The following is a 19,270-nucleotide window of genomic DNA, read 5'->3' as shown; positions in this document are numbered from 1 at the left end:
TTTAAAAACATAAAACATTAAATGGAAGGAATATTGGAACAAGAAAGGACCTAGAACATTTAACTACCAGAGGAACCTCAAGGGCATGATGTAGAGCAAAAGGGACTGGGTTCAAATTCTGACTTATTTACTGTGATTTTGGCCTAATCTCTCCCCTGGATCTGTTTTTTTATTTGTAAAATAATGGTGCTAGACTAGACAATCTACAATTATCCTAAGACCATAGAGAGTGTGACAGTGGCCTTGGAGTCAGGAAACCCTTGGGTCAAATCATTCCTATGACTGTGTGATCCTGAACAAATCATTTCACTACTCTGGGTCCTAGGTAATTTTCTAAAATGTTGTTCATTCTTCAAAAAGGACCAGTGACATCTACTGGAGGGTGGTAGAGCAGGTGTTCATCTGCACTGGTAGGGGGACGTACTAATGAAATCTTAGGTCTAGTTAAAAAATAGGAAGACCACAGAGATCATCTAGTACAACTAATGTTGTTTGTCCTTCGTTCTCAAGGAGGATCACGACATTGGGAAGGTGATACCATGACATACAAGTGAATTGAATTTAAGTGAGGGAGGGCTGTGCAGTCCCCAGCCTCAGGAGTCATCAGGATCCAGTGGTTGTTTTGGTCAGGAACCCTAAGGTTTTCTCCTCCCAGATTTTTTTTTTTGAGTATAAAAGGCCAGTCTTTGCCTTATTTCTTTCTTCTAGTCTTAATCACAGAATGGACATTGTCTTCATTTAAAAAAAACAAAGGTAGGGGTGGCTAGATGGTGCAGTGGATAGAGCACCGGCCTTGGAGTCAGGAGTACCTAGGTTCAAATCTGGCCTCAGACACTTATTACCTAGCTGTGTGGCCTTAGGCAAGCCACTTAACCCCATTGCCTTGAAAAATCTTTTAAAAACCCCAAAAAACAAAATAAAAAAATAAAAAGAGCAAGGTCTCCTACTACAACTAGGGCCATCTGATCAAGTCTAAAAAAGAATCGTACTCAAGTAGGACACTTAAGCATCAACCATAAATGAGAGAACTGTCTTTCCTGATGTTAGAAAGGGGGCTGAGTAGGCTCATGGGCTTCTGAGCTAGAAGGGTTCAACCCTGCCATTTTATAGTGGGGGAAATGACTCAATGTTACACAGCGAACTTGAGATTTGAAAAGCAATTAGCCAAATCCACATATATAAGAATCCTTTAGGGGTCTGGATTAGAACTGGGTTAAATTTTTGCTTTCATGGATATCTGGACCTCCCAATTGAACTCATCCTAGAAAGTTAGGTGGTGCAGGGGATAGAACTCTGGGCATGGAATCAGGAATATGAATAATCATCCTGCCTTAAACCCTTATTTGTGATCATCTCTGCAAATCATTTAACTGTTCTTTGCTTTGGTTTCTTCATCTGTAAAATGAAAGGGGTTGGATTCAATGGGCCAAAACCTGCTAAATGGAAATCCATGACCCCTTACCAATGCGGGTTGGCACTTTGTTAGTAATTTATTGTCTAGAGCACTAAGGTAAATTACTGACAGCACAGGGGTTATGAATCCCTGGCAGGGCCTGGAAAACTTCCTGATTCCAAGACTAGCCCTCTTATCTATTGCCTCTCATGGTGGGGGGGGGGGGTCAGGGAAGGGATCATTTATTCAATTGCAGTTTTGGGGAAGCCTTGATTGAGGTTTTTTTAAAGGTATTAAAATATAAAATGGGTTAGCTGGATGGACTATTATAGGCTGAAGCTGCCTAAGTACTCAAAGTTCCTCTATTGCCCAATCTTCTTCTCAAATTAGTGTTTCCAACCCATCCCTCATTTCCAAGATCAGAGAGTCAAGATAAATGGTCAATGGACAAAATTTTCAAAAGAATTGTAAAATACAAAGAACCACATAAAAATGTATTCCAAATCACTGACGAGAAATATATATTGTGAAACAACTCTGAGGTTTCACCTCATCCCATAGAAATTGGCACAGATGGAAATAGTCAATATTGGAGGTGTAGGGAGATAAGCACATCACTCCTGGTGGCAGAACTATGAGGACCACCAGCTGTTCTAGATGTCAATTTGGAATTCATTTCCAGACTGTACTCCTAGCTTTCTAGACTTTAACATATCATAGAAATTTTTTCATTCTAGTTCACTTGTCCCTAGACTCCTCACCTATGGTTTCTTCTTGAGTGGCTGGTTTCTCCCAGAATATCTATTTTAAGAAGGCTGTCCAGGCCTGCCATGTCTTCAGTCCTCTCCAAGCTTACTCCTGACTCTAGATATTCTCTACCATGCTCCATTAGAGTTATAAAACTGTGTATACCTTTTCACCTAGCAATATCACTAACGTCTATCTCAAAAAAATCCAAAAAAAGGGACGCACCTACTTGTACAAAATTATAGCAGTCTTTTTCGTAGTGGAAGAATTGGAAATGGGGATATCCATCACTGGGGAACGGTTGAACAAGTTGTAGCATATGATTACAACAGAATTCTTTTCTGCTGTAAGAAATGATGAGCAAGAGGATTCCAAAAAAAACTTGAATTACATTAAGTGATACAGAGTAAAGTGAGCAGAACCAGGAGAACATTATACACAATACTGTATATCAACTGTGAATGATTTAGCCCTTTTCCTCAATATGATGATTCAAGACATTTCCGAAGGACTCATGATGAAAAATGTTATTCACCTCCAGAGAAAAAAATTAATGGAGTCTGAATGCAGATCAAACCAACATGACTATTTTGCATGGCTACATCAGGGAAGGGAAACGGGCATTTGGAGGGAGAATTTGGAACTCAAAATTTTTAAGAACCAATTTAAATTTTCATGCAATCTAAGCTCCTTGAGGGCAAAGACTATCTCTTCCTCTTTGCATTTGTATTGTCATTGTTTAGCACTAAACACTTATTTTAAACAACCAATAAAAAAAGCTCAAGTCTGTAAACTTGTATGAAGTGAACTCACTAGTTCACTTCACTGCCCCAAGGAAGTCAAAGTCAGAAACAAAGTCCCAATATAGACCAAAATAATTAAAGCAGCATCTGTTTACTGTACTGACCTTAGTCATTGGTCAGGGCCTCTTATGTGGTTAAGAGACTAGTAGTGACTTAAGCTCCTGGATAGTCTGATCATTGTTTTAGGTTCCTGGAATGAGGATGGGGGTGGAAGTAGTAAAAAAAAAAAGTATTTTCTGGTGGGGTAGAGGATGGAAGGCAAAGGAATCAAGGCTTGTTTCCTCAGGGCCAGTTTGGATGAGTGCCCATAAATTGGAGACTAGCTGGACAAATGATGATCTAAGAATACAAAGGAATAAAATTGTGCAGTAAGAAATAATGAATCTAAAATAGAAGTGTGGGAAGATTTGTGCAAATCAATGCAGGGTAAGTAAGAAGAGCCAATTAGAACAAGATGCATCATGACTTCAACAATGTAAATGATGATGGTGCTAAAGGATGTAAACTTGGAATAACTGAGAAACGTGTTAAGGGCCATGAAACAAGTATTTCCTGCAGGGGAATGAGATGGAGGATTACCAGCGCAGCATATTTTATGTATTGCCACCACTGTATTAGAATTTCTTCATAAATGTTTTTGCCACAATAGCAGGTTTGATATAGCGGTGGAATTGAAATGATTTGTTTTGTGACACATTTAAAAAAAAGGTCAAAGTAATAAGAGTAAGGTAAAAAATAATTTTATTCCAAAGCTCCTCTTGCCCCTCCTTTCTGGGAGGAGAAATAAAGTGATGTGAGAAATCATTTGCAATTCCAGATATCAACATACAAGGGGGGATGGGTAACCCTCCAACCTTAAGTATATGTTCAGTAAAAGTGAATCTCCCGACAGCACCAGAGCCTCCTCTCCAGGCAAAGGCACTGCTAGAGCAGCTGTCTGGGCAGAGGGAAGAGAGGACACCCAAACACCAAGCCCAGCCTCCAGGGAAGCTAGCCTCCTGCCACATTCCCTATCCTCCTTACTAAAGAAGAATCATCGGATTCCAAGGTAGAAGGGACCTTAGAGATCTAGTCCAACTCTCTCAGTTCTACAGCTGAGCAAAAGGAAGCTGAGAATTGCCTGGACATTCTCCAAGAGTTTACAATCCCAACTCCAAGCTGATCCAGCCAATTCCTGAACAAATCTGACCTACACCATAGCCACAGGTCAAGGCCTCTTTCCCACAGAGTGTTAAGATCACTAGTATGTGACCTAAGCTCATCTGATCATTGTTTTAGGTTCCTAGGATGCCAGGTAGGGATGGAAATGGTAAAACAAAAACATTTCCTGCTGAGGTACAGGATAAAGGGCAATGGAGTCAGGGGCTCCAGGCTTGTTTCCACAGGGTCAAGTGTTCCCCAATAATAACTCAGCTTCTAACAGCACTGAACCCTTGAAGCACACAACCAAGAGAGGCCTTGATGAAATCATTGACCAGGCCTGACCAGATTGGCGATGGCTTGGGGTCTTAAGACTTGGAGTCCAAGGCAAAATACACTGGCTAATTGATCTGCCCATCTTGCAACATTTGTGTTCAAAGGAAGTCAGATCAACACAAATACCAACATCTGAATTAGGAAAATAAGTCAAGGTTTAAAAAAGGCAACATGCACTATTTGCTTTGGTTATGGCCATATATCAGAGTGGGGAAGAATTCCAGCCTTGCCTCTGACACCTTGGAAGCTACTTTACCCATTTGAGCCTAGATATTAATCTATAAAACACTGTTTCCATTCCCCATTCCTCTCTAATGCCACAGGATGGTTTTGAGGAAAGCACTGTAAATACTGACTTTGTGAGTTAATACTATTGGTGGATTATATTTGCCATGTGACCAAGAATATTCTGAAAAGTAGCTGGTCATCTCCCATCTCCAAAGTTACAACAGACCTTGTTTCTGAAAAAAGATCCCCAAAGTCTGAGCACATTCTAAAACTCATGAACCTAAAACGTTAACCTTTCAGTTTACAGAAGAAGAAACTAGGCCTCAGAAGAGACTCAGCCAGTATCAAAACTAGCCAGGAGCAGGGCTAGTGCTCGTGGGGGCACCTAGTACTTGTGCCTGCAGCTTCTACTTGTTTTTTGCTGACTAGTTAACAGTTGCCTCTCTACAACAAATGAAGACACTCTGCTATGAGGGAGATGGCACCAAAAAACCAGAGCAACCCATCAAGCCAAAGGACTTTCTGCTCCCCTTGCCTCAGTAAAATCACAAGCCTAGCATTCAGCACAGGGTTTCACACAAATAAATCAGTTCCAACTGGGCTTTCCTTATATCCTGACTCTCCCACAGATTAGTCCTCTCCCTTTACATTATCTAGACATTTAGGGCCTTCATTAACTTTACTCATACAAAAACACCAAAGCCCAAGACCTGCTTGGTCCGTAGACCTGCCCCTTCAAGCTGGCACTGACCTATTCATTCCTTCTTAAAAGTCAGTGTCCAAAAGGTTCAACAGTCACCTAACTGTACTGTTATCCAACCACAAATTTCATTTACTTCTGATAAAACCCAGGTCTAAACATAAACTCAGGATCAGAAAGAAGACAAGGCCGGGGCCTCTGGAGACTGGAAGGTCCCTGAGAGTAGGAGCCATCTCCCCATTAGAGCAAGGCGCAAGCACTCAGGACACTGCCCTACTCTGGAAAGGTATTACATCTGGATTCACCAACTTTTCCCTAAAATGGGGTATGTGTTGGGGGAAGGGGAACAGTGGAGCTCTCCTAGGGAAGCCCAAGGCAGCAGGAAAAGAAGGGAGGAAAGAGGAGCAAGGATCACAGAGCAGCCTCCCCACACTCATAACCACCCACTGCACCCTGACATGTAGAGGAGTGACACAGTCCAGTCCCACCACTTTGCCTTCACCCGATGTCCTTAGGGGCCTCTCGAATTCTACCTCATACTGCTGCTACCAGACTTCCCTTGTCAACCTGTAAGCTTTTGGTGGAGGGGGGCGGGGCCGAGGGAGGTTCTTGTTTCTCAGTTTTCTACCCTCAGGGATGGATGCAGGACCTTCAACACAGTGGATGCCAAATTAATGTTTGAACTGAATTGCTGGAATCCACAGACCTGCATGCTATCTCCATAATGGTAGTACTGATAAAGCGGAGGAGGGAGGAGCCTTGGCACACTCAAAAGGTCAGCAGCAGTTCTAGGGCCTTGGCTGGGGAAGGGTACATGGATGTTTTGCCCTCCACGCAAGCCCAGCAAGAGGTAGACATCAAGGGGTCTAAGCACCAAAAGAAGCTCTTGCTCCTAGCAAGAGGCTTAAATGACTCTTTGGGGGGACCAGTCCCTGCCAGCAGAGGATGGGAGAAGCAAAGAAGTAGAGCCCCGGAACCCTATTGTATCTGTCTCATGCACAAGGAGACCCTCCTCCCCACCCGCTCCTGACATACTCACTCCCCTATAGGTATACACCCAGAGCCGGCTCCTTCTCCTCTCCCCAAGAAACCAAACCAAGTCCATCTCCCTTTTCATCCCTGCTGGGATCTTTTCATTCTAGTGGACAGGGCAGTCTCAGGATCTTTTTCCTGGCCTTCTAGGAGGAATTCCCCTCCGATTCTAGGCTTGAAGATAGATTGCAGAGCTCCCTTCCAGAGAGAACTCCAAGCATATATTATGCAGCCCATTTCCCCAATTTCCCTAATATTCAGAGCATGGAACTATTGGCCATGCTCTTGCCCATGGCTAATGGAGTTGACCAAGGATCTTTCATTTCCCTGATCCCTGGCCAGCCAGCTGACCAGTCACCCACTAACCCCTGATCCCCACCCGCAGCCCCTCAGTCTGGCAACAGGATGTTCAGCTGGATATCATCCAAGCGGTTGGTGGCAATGATGTGTTCCAGCTGCTGGTGGTAACGTGTTAAATCCTGCATGAAGTGAGGGATGCGTGTCTTCTCCAGCTTTCCATGAGGTCGAAGTTGATTCACATCCTCATAGGAGACCTGGAGGGGAAGGAGAGAAAGGATCCCAGGGACTTTGTCTTATCACCTATGAGGAGAAAGGTCAAGAGACAGCTTCCTGTTGCAGAGCTGCTCCGCCACCCCACAGTCAAAGCTGGGGCTCTTTCATTGACCAGACCAGCAACTGGCAAGCTTCTGACATACTCACAAGGCCTTCTCGACTGGTGCTAGGACTGGGCTGGATCCGGCAGCAGGGATGCCAAGGAAGGCCCTGGATGAGGCCAGGACTTGGAGCTGCCCTGACGAGAGAAGCCCCCTCCCATGGAGGCTCCTCTGGAGCCCCCTCCCATGGGGTCAGCCTCACCTTGCCCAAAGCAGTCAGCATATGAAAATCAATACTCCGCCGATGCCGGAGGATGCGAAGGATTCCATCCAGGTATACCTGGTCCTTACTGAAGCAGCCTACAAGGGAGTGAAGAGATTCAGGACTCTCTCTCCTTAAGGAAGGACGGTCACACTCAACCTCAGAATCTCAGTATGAAAGTCTAATCCAACTCCTAGTTGAGGAAAACTCCCCTCTACAATTTCCCCAAGAAGTGGTCATCCAGGTTTTACCTTAAGGCTTTCATTAATAGGTAACTCAGTTTATCTTATAATGAGCCAAATCTGCCTTTGCAACATCTACCTTCTGGTCCTTGGGGCCAAGCAGAATGTGTCTGACCTTTTCTCTGCAAGACAGTCCTTTAAAAAAAAGGATGCTCAAATAAAAATGTTCATTCCCTTTGACCCAGCAATTCCAATTCAGAAGAAATTATAAAAAATGGGCAAAGTCCCACATGTTCCAAAATATTCACAGCAGCTCTTTTTGTAATAGCCAAGAATTGGAAATTGAGGGGATGCCTATGAATTGGGGGATGGCAGAATGCTCTGGTATACTACTGTTCTATAAGGAACCATAAATGGTTGGACTCTAGAGAAGTATGGAATGAGTTACAGGATCTGATGCTGAGCGATGAGAGCAGAACCAAGAGAACAATGTACACGTCAACAATAACATTGTGGGGTGGCTAGGTGGCGTAGTGGATAAAGCACCGGCCCTGGAGTCAGGAGTACCTGGGTTCAAATCCGGTCTCAGACACTTAATAATTACTTAGCTGTGTGGCCTTGGGCAAGCCACTTAACCCCGTTTGCCTTGCAAAAAAAAAAAAACAAAAACCCAAAAAACCCAATAACATAGTGAGATCATCAACCTAGATAGAAGCAGCTCCTCTCAGCAGTTCAAAAAGCTAGGACAACTGTACTAGACTAGCTATGGACAATGTGATCCCCATGCAGAGGAAGAAAAACAAAACAAAATGTAACAAAACACACACAAAATAAATCAGAATCTGATGAACACTTTATAAAAATTACCTCTTATGGATCTCTTTCCTTAATCCTAATTCCTCATACTGAAAATGACTAATCTGTAAAACATGTTTATCAAAAATATGTATATACAATGCTAACCTGACTGTTCGCCACTGAAGGGTGGGGGGTGGGAAGGGAGGGTAGAAGGAAATTTTGTAATTTAAAAATATACATGTGCAAAGGGATGAAAAATATAAACAAATAAGGGGGGGGGCACTCAGTGATTTGAACTTTTCATCTCCACCATCTTTGGGGAAGTCAGGACTCTCCTTCCTGTCTACTTCTTGGACTCTGAAGCAGTTATCTCATCCAAGATGGATCCAGGGTATTAGAGTGTGTTAGAAGGGAACCTTAGAGATGGCCAGACCCATGCTACAGGACCCTCCAAAGAGCTATGAGAAAGGTCACCTCACCTCTCTGTGTCTGTTTCCTCCTCCATAAAATAAAGATGATGATACCTATATGCCTACCTCCCCTAAACTTTACATGTCACTCTGCAAACTAAAATAGGTTGTGTCTTCTAATAGTTATTTTACAAATGAAGGAATACATAGCATACAAGTCAGGAGCTGAGCCTGTGTATAGCATTTTTCCATGAGAAAAGGTGGCTCGGCTCATATTCTTAGGAATCCCTTTAAAAAATGAATCTTGGGAATGACTTGCTTGTATATTGAGGGAATGGAGGTGGTGTTGGGACTGGTCTTGAGAACTCAGGCCTAGGGAATGGACTGAATTGCACCAGGAGACTTGTCACAAATTCATTGGATGACCCTGAGCAAGTCCCTTTTCCTCACAGTCACCGTTTCTCTCCCTTCCCCCCCACCCCAATAAAGGGCCCTTCTGGCTCTCCTACTTTACAGTTCTGGAAGCACGCAGTCCTTAGGGCTCCCTCACCAGGCTTGGATGTGTCTGTCTGGCCCCTCTTGGCCCGCACACAGTACTCCCAGCGCACTGAGGCATCCTGCACATACTGTGCGAGGTCGTGGAAAAGCTGGTGGAAGGACATCAGGGCTGCACGCTGGATGGTGTAGTACAGCAATGCTGCCCGCCAGAGGAAGGGTTGTTTCCGGAAAAGCACACTGTGCAGGCTGGCCAGCCCTTCCTCAGTGGGGTTGGCGGGCTGTAGCCCGTACTGCCGCCGGCCGTCAGAGGTGTTCCATGGCTGCTGCGTGTTATTGACAAACCGAAGATAATGGGTGCCTGTGAGGGGGAAGGCAGAGCGTTGGGGACCCCAGTCCAAGGAAAGCCCCCTCCCTGCTGCCCCAGAAGCAATGCAGACAGTCCTCCCTCTGCACACCTTCACTCAGACACACCTGTCACACATAAGAAGCAATTATTCACTCACTCTCACATAAATTCACAGAGAGATACAGCAAAAAGACCCCAGTCCAGACCCCACCACAACAAGGCTGAGACTTTACAACAAACCTTCACTCACTCCCTCCCTCACAGACATGCACATCCTGCCCCCCCCAGTCACACCCCAGCCTCTCTGCAGACATCTCAAGCCCAGAGTAACAAGATTCTTTAGGAAAAGAGATAGAAGTAAAGGAAAAGTGATTAGTGACCCCAGGCAAGGTCCCTTAACTCCCCCAACCCACTGAAGAGACAGCCCTCCTTTTCTCCTCACTCCACACATGTGCACATGACCAGATTGATCATTGGGATTCTCCCCGTGGACTGGCCCCCACCTGCACCCTCTGGGAGCTTCCTCCTATACCCTGGAGGTTATTTTTGAGTTTTTTTGGAGGAGTGAATGAAGAGGGCACAAGAAGACCAAGTACTACAATCAGAGGGAGCTGGTGGCCTCTAGCTGAGCAGGTGGGGCACCTGGATTCTCCTCTGGCTGCAGGCCGCATCTCAGACCCCCTGCCTCAACCCAAATGAAATGGGGAAGAAGCCAGAGAAAAAGTTAGTGAGGAGAGGGTAAGGCCCAGAAGGGTAAGATTGTATTGGCAGAGGAGATGATGGGCCCCCAGGGAGGGGCTCTGCCTGCCTACCTCTGTGAGTAAGAGGGATGAGGGAAGCTGGTCATTCCAGGGAGGGACCGTCCTCAGGGAAGGAGGGGAAGAAATAAAGGGAATGAGATTACAGGGCCACAGCTTGCTCCCCAAGATCCCTCGATGACCATACCCAGATCCACCTTCCACCCAAACCTCTGCCTCCTCTACAGCTCTCCCCATCTCCCAGTTTCCCTTTTGTGTCCATTCCCCTTCCCAACCCCCATCTCCTGGACCAGGCCTTCTCTATCCATGACATAGTACGCCTGCTAGCTTGGAGGGTCGGTCCCTCATCCTGACCTATCTCATGCCGCAACATCCCTTCCAGCCAGAACTGGCGAGCCCCAGTCAGGTTGATGGCCAGCGTGGGCCGGCTGTTCTCCACCATCATCACGGCTTGGGACAGCAGGTCCTCACTCAGCTGTACCACCACCTGTCAGGGGGGAAGACAGAGACAGGTCAGAGCTGCTTCCTTTTCCCAAGGTTCCCCATAAATCTCAGGGAAGAATGAGGTACCAATGAGGCACCCCCCAACCCTCTGCTCTCTAGGACCCCCTCACTTGGGATGGACCAGTCCAGGAAGGATTCCTTCCTCCCATGACTCACCTCTCCAGAGCAGCCTTCCTTCTGCATATATTTTCGGACAATGGACCAGATTTGGCACTTAGTCAGCAGCTGGCCTCCAGTGATTGCCTCGAATTGCTCGTAGCTGCCATACTTCTCCAGGACTGCTTCAATGATCCTCACCGCCTGCCATACACACCCCGCCGCCAGGGGCTGTCACCCTTATCCTAGCCATGGCCTCAGCCTGAGCTTATCCCCAGGCCAGTGGGATGGCAGGAATTCAGCATGAAGCTGAGGTGAAGACCAGGAGAGGAGGGAGTGGGAAAGAAACAGTTAACTCTGCAGGGGAAAGACACTGCTAGAGGCTTGGAGGCCAGGGGCGGGGTGGGGGGTGGGGGGGGACACAGAGAGGATGAGTCAGGAGCTGAGGAGAGGGGCAGGGCAAGAGCTCTTTCCTGCTCCTATGGAACCCACTACACCGGGGAAGGGGCCAGACCAACCAAGGGGGAAGGAGGCGTCCCTGGCTCCCTGACCTGGGGGATGAACTTGTCCGAGGCCTCACTGTACTTTTCCAACACGGCAGCAGGAACTGGCTCCTCGTATTCAAACTGCGGGTTGTAGGTGTACCTTGATTGAAAGAACCGGTCTCGCTCTTGCTCCAGGTTGTTGGGTCTTAAGGCCACCAGCAGGCAGGGGCTCTTCCCAGGCGCCCGGCTTTCCTCCGCCTTGCTTTTAGCAATGTGGGGCAGAGAGGAGGCAGGCCGGAGGCGTCCCTTCCTGCTGGGCCCTCCAACTGAGCAGGAACTCTCACTGCGCCGGATCCGATTACGACTCAGTGAGGTTGATGAGAGTCGTCTTATTTCAGACTTCGGACTTGCAACCTTGGGGCGGGAAGAGGCCAGGCCTGATGGCTGAGATGTAGAGGGTCTAGAATATACTGGGACGACTGGGGAGGACTTGTGGGAGCTGGGGGTTGACATCGGCGACTGGATAGAGGGGTACAGTTGCGGCCCATTCTGGTGTGAGATCTTCCCCAACCCAGAAACAGAGGAGGGCCTGATAGGGAGGGAAGGGGGCGCCTGCTCATAGGCCTGGGTCCCTGAGTCCAGCACCATTCTGCCCTCCGAGAAGAGTCACATCTGGATGTGTGATCTCCCACTATCCTCGATCCTGGCCTGTGGGGACACAAAATAACATGAGGTGTATGAAACAAAGTAGGAATGGTTGCTTAATGACAGGGCCGGATGGAATATAATGGGGCAGAAAAACCACTGGATATGGAGTCGGAGAATCTGATAAAGATGATGAAAGGAAAGGAGAATCAGATGTGATCATGAGGAAAAGAAGGCTTGAAAGGTGAGCAGATTACTGTCCAGAAAGGTATGAAAGGAAGCTCTGGTAGCCAAAGAGGCCTGAGGGAGGGAATGGATGGGAAGTCAGCCTTCATCCCAACTCAAGTCCTACAGAGGAGCTGGTGGCTCAGTGGATCGAAGGTTGGATCTGGAGTCTGGAAGAGTTCAAATCCAACCTCAGATACTTCCAAGCTGGGTGACCCTAGGCAAGTCACTTAAGCTGTTTACGCCAATCTCCTCAAGAGTAAAATGGGAATAATAAAAGAACCTAACTCCCAGGATAGTTGTGAAAATCAGAAAGACACTATTTGGTAAAGTGCTTAGGACAAAGTTGCTTAATAATTCTGTTCTTCCATCCTTCTATCCCTCTTCATTTCTATCTGGCCCCAGACACTCATACTGTGCTACTTCATTCTATTTAGATAAACCCATCAGACACCATGTAGAGGCAATATAGGGTGGGCATCCACCCATCTGCCCTATAGGCACCCCCCTCTCCTCCTGACCTAACCCTCCCCATTCCCAATTGTCTACTCTAGCTCAAGAAATAATCAAATTGATATGATCTTTGGTACTGGAAAAGACATGATTATTTATTCCCCTATTTAATCTCTCTATATACACTGTATTTGCACAAAGTAGGTTCCCACTACCTGCTCATTTCATTGACTAAGAGTAGAGCCTATAATCAAATCGATATGATCTTTGGTACTGGAAAAGACATGATTATTTATTCCCCTATTTAATCTCTCTATATACACTGTATTTGCACAAAGTAGGTTCCCACTACCTGCTCATTTCATTGACTAAGAGTAGAGCCTAATTCAGAAAGCAAATACTGAAACAAATGACTGAAGGGTCAAGGCATAGGATCTGTGTCTGAGTGAACTTCCAAGAAGAAACAACTTGCTGCCCTCTAGAGCTCACCAGATTTTCAGCGTAGAGCCTGGACCCTTGAGTCCTTAAGGGAAGGCAGGTGTGGTCTGACTGAAAAAGGGCAACATAGATCACTGGGGCTCTGCCATTAACTAGAAGACAGACCTTGGTTAGAGCCTCAGTTCCCTTCTCTGTAAACTGTAAAAGGAAATGGTGCAATGAGATGACATCTACAATTCCTTTTTCCTTTACTCATTTCTTCATCTCATGACTGTAATTTTTAAAAATTAGACCTGTGGGGAAGTGAGGTATCCTGGTGGGTAGAGCAACAGCAGAGTCAAGAGGACTTGAGTTCAAATCTGACCTCAGATACTAGATGTGCAACCTTGGGCAAGTCACTTAACCCCAATTGCATACATGCACATACACATCACACACATCACACACACACACACACACAGACACACAAACACACCCCTGCCATTTCTTCAGTTTAGGGACCTCCTGGTAAAGAACATCCTCTCTCCAATGATGAATGCCATCTTCTTTGAAATTTGGGGAATTGCCAGGGAACAGAAGTGTTAAAGGACATATAGAGGTTTTAACACAACTGGCATGTAGTAAATCAAGGACTTGAACCAATCCTCTGCTATAGAACACATTAGTTCTTACATTGTCATGAAATGTTCAACTACCAAAAAATGTCCAAAAGAAAATCACTTTTTTTTTTAGGTTTTTGCAAGGCAAATGGGGTTAAGTGACTTGCCCAAGGCCACACAGCTAGGCAATTATTAAGTATCTGAGGCCGGATTTGAACCCAGGTACTCCTGACACCAGGGCTGGTGCTTTATCCACTGCTCCACCTAGCCACTTCACTTTTACTTTTAAAAAAAATAGGCCCTCCACTTCTAGGAATAGGTGGGTATTGTAGAATCCTCCTCCTGTTTAGATACACTTGCCCAGTGGTGAAAAACTGAACTAAATGATTTCCTGGAGGTTCCTTCCAAAGCTACCTCATCACTAGGCTGACTCACCTTCCTCCTCATCTGGTCTCATAATTGGGCAATGGAGGGGCTTGTTTGAGCAGCAGCCAAACTGAGGAGCACAGTGTTTAGCTAAAGTACCAGGCCTAGAGTCAGGAAGACCTGAATTCAAATTTTGTCTCAGATACTAGCTATATGACCTTAGGCAAGTCAGTATTTGTCTGTTTTCTCAATTGTAAGATGGGGGTGATAATGGCACCTACTTTCCAGGGTTGCTATGAGGATAAAATGATTTCTTCAGAAAACAAAGCACCATGTAAATATTATTTGTTGTTGCTGTTTGGCTAAGTCTCTCTCTAGTCTTACTCATCATCAAAGTTTAACAGCTCTCATTACTTTACTCTTTTGGGGGGGAAGAAGAATCATAAAATATTAAATATTAGAATTTTCCCCCCAAATGATCCCAACTGTTGGAAGACATTGCCTCATGTACCCCTTGAGGACCAAGGAATATGGAAGGAGCTGTAGGACTGGGGCCTGACGCCTGGCTATCTGTTTCTCTAAGTTCTCATCAAGGTTTACAAAGGACTTTTCTTCACACAGTATTGAGAGTTAGGTAAAGTAAATACAATACATTATGTCCAATTCAATTAGAGTAGATTTTTTCCAGAATTTAAAATCAACTAGACAAACTAGATCATAAAAATGACTGCCCCTGACTAAAACTCAGACATAATACCAAGCCACAGAGATTTAAGAATATGTCACTCTTTTCTTTTTGCAAGGCTATGGGGTTAAGTGACTTGCTCAAGGTCACACAAGTAATTATTAAATGTCTTGAGACTGAATTTGAACTCAGGTACTCCTGACTCCAAGGTTGGTGCTCTATCCATTGCACCACTTAGCTGCCCCAAGAATTTTTAGTATGTGCTTTCCAAATATAAATATCTAGAAAAACAAATTGAAACTATATGTGTCATCTCTGTCATCCTTGGAACTGTCCTGAATATATTTTCAATGAGCCTTCAGAAGAAATACTGACAGCCTCAAATTTTAATTGCAAAAAAAACCCCACCAAACTCCCCTCATTACTTCCCCAACACTAGTCCCACCTGCCAGGTTCTATCATCCAGGTTCACATCCTCTCTTATCCAGTATCGAGTGAGCAAATCCTGAAGTTTCTATCTTTGAGAGATCTCTCTTCTTCTCTTCTACTGCCACTACCTGTAGGCAGATCCTCATCTCATGACTATGGGAGTCTCTAGGACAGCGGGCTCTCTGCCCACTATTCTAGACTCCACTTCACCATCAAACAGACCTTCCTAAAATGCAGATCTAACCATATCACCCCTTCAATCAGTGGTTCCATATTACCTCCCAGATTAAACAGAAAATCTTTCAAAGTCCTTGATAACCAGCCCCCTCCTACCCTTATTTTTTTTTTGTTTAGGTTTTTGCAAGGCAAATGGGGTTAAGTGGCTTGCCCATGGCCACACAGCTAGGTAATTAAGTGTCTGAGGCCGCATCTGAACTCAGGTACTCCTGACTCCAGGGCCGGTGCTCTATCTACTGTGCCACCTAGCTGCCCCCCTACCCTTACAGACTTAAATTTTCCTTCTATGTACTTTGCAGTTCAGTGACACTGGCCTCCTGGCTGCTGCTCAAACAAGCCACTCCATTGCCTAATTATGAATACTTTCACTGGCTATTCCTCCTCCTGGCTGGGACTCTCTCCTTTATCTTCACCTTCTGGCTTCCTTCAAGTCTCAGCTGAAATCCAGAGGGAAGGTTTTTTTTTTAATTCTCCTTAATTCCAGTGCCTTCCCTCTGAAACCACCTTCAATTTATCCTGTTACCTCACCTGTGTACATAATTGTTTGCACACTATCTCCATTAGACTGAGCTCCGTGGGAGCAGGGACTGTCCTTGGCCTTTATGTTCTCAATCTTTGTACTGTGCCAGATACAAAGTAGGTACATCATAAAAGCAGCATTTATTTTTCTGTCCAATAATTTGCAGAATGAATAAATGGTAAACAACTTTGTTATCTATTCCCCTCATGTTTCAATCTGAATTACATGGAACAATACAATTCTTTACAGATTTACAAAGTGTTGGGTTTTTTTTTTTTTACAAGAACCTTGTAAGTTCATGTAATGCACTGATGGTGCCCATTTACAGATGAGCAAACTGAAGTTCAGACAAGTGTGTAGCCCAGGGTAAACATCAGGACTAGAACTGAAATTCTCATATTTTCAGTCTATCAGAACTTCTACATTAATACAAGCACCCCATAGTCTATAACTCGAAAATCATAATGCTGGAAAGAAGGTTCTCATAGATATGACTTGCCCACAATCACATAACTAGTAAGGAGATAGGATCCAGGCAGTTGGTGGTGCAGCAGATAGATATCAAGTCTTGAAAACAAAGACCTGAATTCAAATTCAGTCTCATTTACCAGCTGGGTGACACTGGCTAAGTTACAACCTCTTGTCTACCTCAAGTTTCCTCAACTGTAGAATGGAGATTGTGAAATGCAGATGAGCACCTTCCTGCTTGCACACAAGAGGGGCTACATAAATGCTAGTTATTTCTTTTCCTGGTTTTTTGACCCTAAATATCCAATACCCTACAGGCACTGAACTTAAGATCAAGTTAGAGGAAGGGGTTTACTTCTTCAACCTTTCAAGGCTGGGGGAATGAGTCCTACAGAGAAGAAAAATTATTAGAAAGTTGGAAATGGGGACAAGTCCCCAGGGAATAGAAACAGGAAATGAGGGAATGGGACTTCTTAGAACTTTTTAGTCTTGCAAAGAATTTATCTATAGAAAAAGTTGCTGTACTCAGTGTCACTGAATAAATTTGTAGCCTACCTCTCCAGAAACAGGAAATGAGGGAATGGGACTTCTTAGAACTTTTTAGTCTTGCAAAAAATTTATCTATAGAAAAAGTTGCTGTACTCAGTGTCACTGAATAAATTTGTAGCCAACCTCTCCTAACCCTGAGATCCACAGGCAGAGGATCTGACCTGCCCAAAGAGGAAAACGGCTTAAAGAACTTTTGGAGGGATGGGAAAATCAAACAGTCCAGCTGAGACTTGGGAGACCCAAAAAACTGGCAAAGAGCCGATTTTAAAGGCAATTCCTAACAACCTCCCTGAGGTTCAGTTCCCTCTTCTGTATAAAATCTGGATGAGGTGATCCTTAAGTTCCTGTGTAATCTCATCCTTTAAGTACCCAGCATTTGGGACACAGATATATTAACAGCTTAGTTTAACTGAATGTAATTGTCACAGGGGAATTCTCTAAACCACTCATTCCTACTGTATGTCCAGTTGGGATCTATTTAATCAAGAAACACAGCTCCCTAAGGTTAGTTCTGTGAAAAAGGTTTCAACAGAATTCTGGATCCTATCATGCTGACTTGTTTTATTGATATGCTCTCCTAGATACCTTGCTGCCACTTCCCAATGAAAAAGAGAGGCAAAAATCTCTCTTCCCAATCCCTTCTCTACATACCTTCCTATACAGAACTCATTCACTCCTGTGATTCTTTTCTATACAAACAGATGACTTAAATCTGTACTTAGGTGCAGAATCTTTTAAGAGCAGGGGTGTCCAAACTTTTACCTCTTCTGGGTCTCATTGTTCAACAAAAAAACGAGCCCCCTGACAAGTTTTGTTGGGCTAAAAGATTGGATGCCTCTGTTTTAGAATCTGATGAGCCCATTGACAAAATGACCCTAAAAATCACCTCATTTTACAAATGAGGAAACTGAAGCCCAGGGAAGGGAAATTGTTAACTAGTAACTTGACCAAAGATACAGCGGCAGACAAGACTGCAAACCCTCTAACTCCAAAAACAGTGCTTTTTAAATTTTATCTTGGCAATCAGTACTTTCCCAACCAAGAACCCTTCTAGTTCACCCTCCATAGTTTTTTTCCCCACTTAAAAAGTTATACAAAAATATTTAACAGAGCCATTGACGCTTTTGAGCACGTGTCATTCTGTGCGCTTTGACTTCAACCATCTGGGGCCAGCCAGACCCCACGCTGGCCATGCTTGGCTTTCTGGGAAGACTCATCTGAACCTCACGCCCGCCGCGGGAGGCGGCTGCTGGATCCCCATTTTACACCAGAAACCAAGGCAGACCGAGGTGAAATGACTTGTTCAGTGTCTGAGCCCGGATTCCCACTCTCAACACATACTTTATTGGGGACGGCACTATGCATTTTCAAGCGTCCTTTGAAGCAGTATCGGCAATGGTTGGAAATAAGGTCTTCAAAGGCACACAGATCACGCCCTCGGCCCAGCTGTCGTGCGCACATAGGCCGGGGCTCCCAGAGCGCACGGCACAGGCCCCGGGCCCGGGCCCCACCCCGCCGGGCCCCAGGGCCCCCCACGAGGCCCTCCTTTGGCTCCTCCAGGGGCTTCTCCGAGGGCCAGGGCCCCGGGCGTGGAGGCGCCGCGGCGCAGGGTCCGGCCCCGGTGCGGCCCCTCCAGGGAGGAGCTAAAGGGAAGGCGGCGCGGCGCTGACCAATGGGAGCCGGGCAGGGGCGGGAGGGTGAAAGGGAGAAGGACGCGGGCCAATAGGGGTCGAGAACGGGGGCGGGGCGGGCCCGGGCCGGGGCGGGGCCCGGGAGCTCACAAAGAGCGCGCCCTGCGCTCTCCATCCAAGGCCGTGGAGGCCCCGCGCATTAAACACTGAGGATGGAAGGGCCCGCGGGGGGCGGGCGGCGGCCGCGGCGGCCAGGGGCACGCCCGCGCCGGCCCCCACCGGCCCCGGAACCCGCCCCCCGGCCCCGCCCCACCTGTCCGCCGGCCTTGGCTCCGTGGGCCCCGCAGCGCCGCGTCCGCACTGCAGCCGAGGGCGGCCGCTCCGAGCCCGACGCCGGCACGCATGCACGCACGCGACGTGCTCGCGTCAGCCTCTGCGGCTGCGCCGGAAGCGGGGGGATTCCGGGGGGGGGGCCGATTCCTAGGGGGAGAGGCCGGAGCCCGGCGAGGAGACAGGAGCCGCCGGCATGCTACTCCGCCGGCTCTGGCCCCGCCTACCTAGGGGCGGAGCTTCCGCGAGCCGGGCCTCCCGATTCGTCCAGCCCGCCGGGCTGCCGGAGGGGTCTGGCGCGATAGGTGGATGCGCCGGCTCCTCCCCGAGCCCCGCCCCGTTGCCGCTCTGGCCCCGCCCCGG

At 46.4% G+C, this 19,270-nt stretch overlaps 1 protein-coding gene across 4 annotated transcripts; it reads right to left on the bottom strand.

The window, feature by feature from the left end:
- Positions 1-3,667: 3,667 nt before the first annotated feature.
- MATCAP1 (microtubule associated tyrosine carboxypeptidase 1) lies at positions 3,668-19,259 on the bottom strand. Of its 4 annotated transcripts, XM_074202670.1 has the most exons (7): positions 18,891-19,255; positions 11,399-12,040; positions 10,908-11,051; positions 10,602-10,734; positions 9,196-9,501; positions 7,256-7,353; positions 3,668-6,933 (listed from the first exon to the last, which is right to left on the bottom strand). In XM_074202670.1, exons 2-7 carry the CDS (start codon positions 11,978-11,980, stop codon positions 6,769-6,771), a joined length of 1,428 nt encoding a protein of 475 aa, XP_074058771.1. In that variant the 5' UTR covers positions 11,981-12,040; positions 18,891-19,255; the 3' UTR covers positions 3,668-6,768. The 4 variants fall into 4 exon arrangements, with proteins under 4 accessions (XP_074058771.1, XP_074058749.1, XP_074058756.1 ...); XM_074202648.1 differs by having other exon boundaries at positions 6,841-7,353; positions 18,891-19,259; XM_074202655.1 differs by having other exon boundaries at positions 6,841-7,353; positions 19,135-19,259.
- Positions 19,260-19,270: the final 11 nt, after the last annotated feature.

Source organism: Macrotis lagotis, chromosome 1 (genome assembly GCF_037893015.1).
Source record: "Macrotis lagotis isolate mMagLag1 chromosome 1, bilby.v1.9.chrom.fasta, whole genome shotgun sequence".
Classification (NCBI taxonomy): domain Eukaryota; kingdom Metazoa; phylum Chordata; class Mammalia; order Peramelemorphia; family Peramelidae; genus Macrotis; species Macrotis lagotis.
The sequence above is the reverse complement of the archived record's forward strand: the minus strand, read 5'-3'. Positions and strand labels throughout refer to the sequence as shown.

Coding starts and splice junctions, on each gene's coding strand:
- MATCAP1 (XM_074202648.1), bottom strand. CDS start 11,980: ATGGTGCTGGACTCAGGGACCCAGGCCTATGAGCAGGCGCCCCCTTCC. Junction 10,735..10,907: donor AGGAAGGCTGCTCTGGAGAG/GTGAGTCATGGG, acceptor CCCCCCTGACAG/GTGGTGGTACAGCTGAGTGA. Junction 9,502..10,601: donor GATGTTGCGGCATGAGATAG/GTCAGGATGAGG, acceptor TCCCCCTCACAG/GCACCCATTATCTTCGGTTT.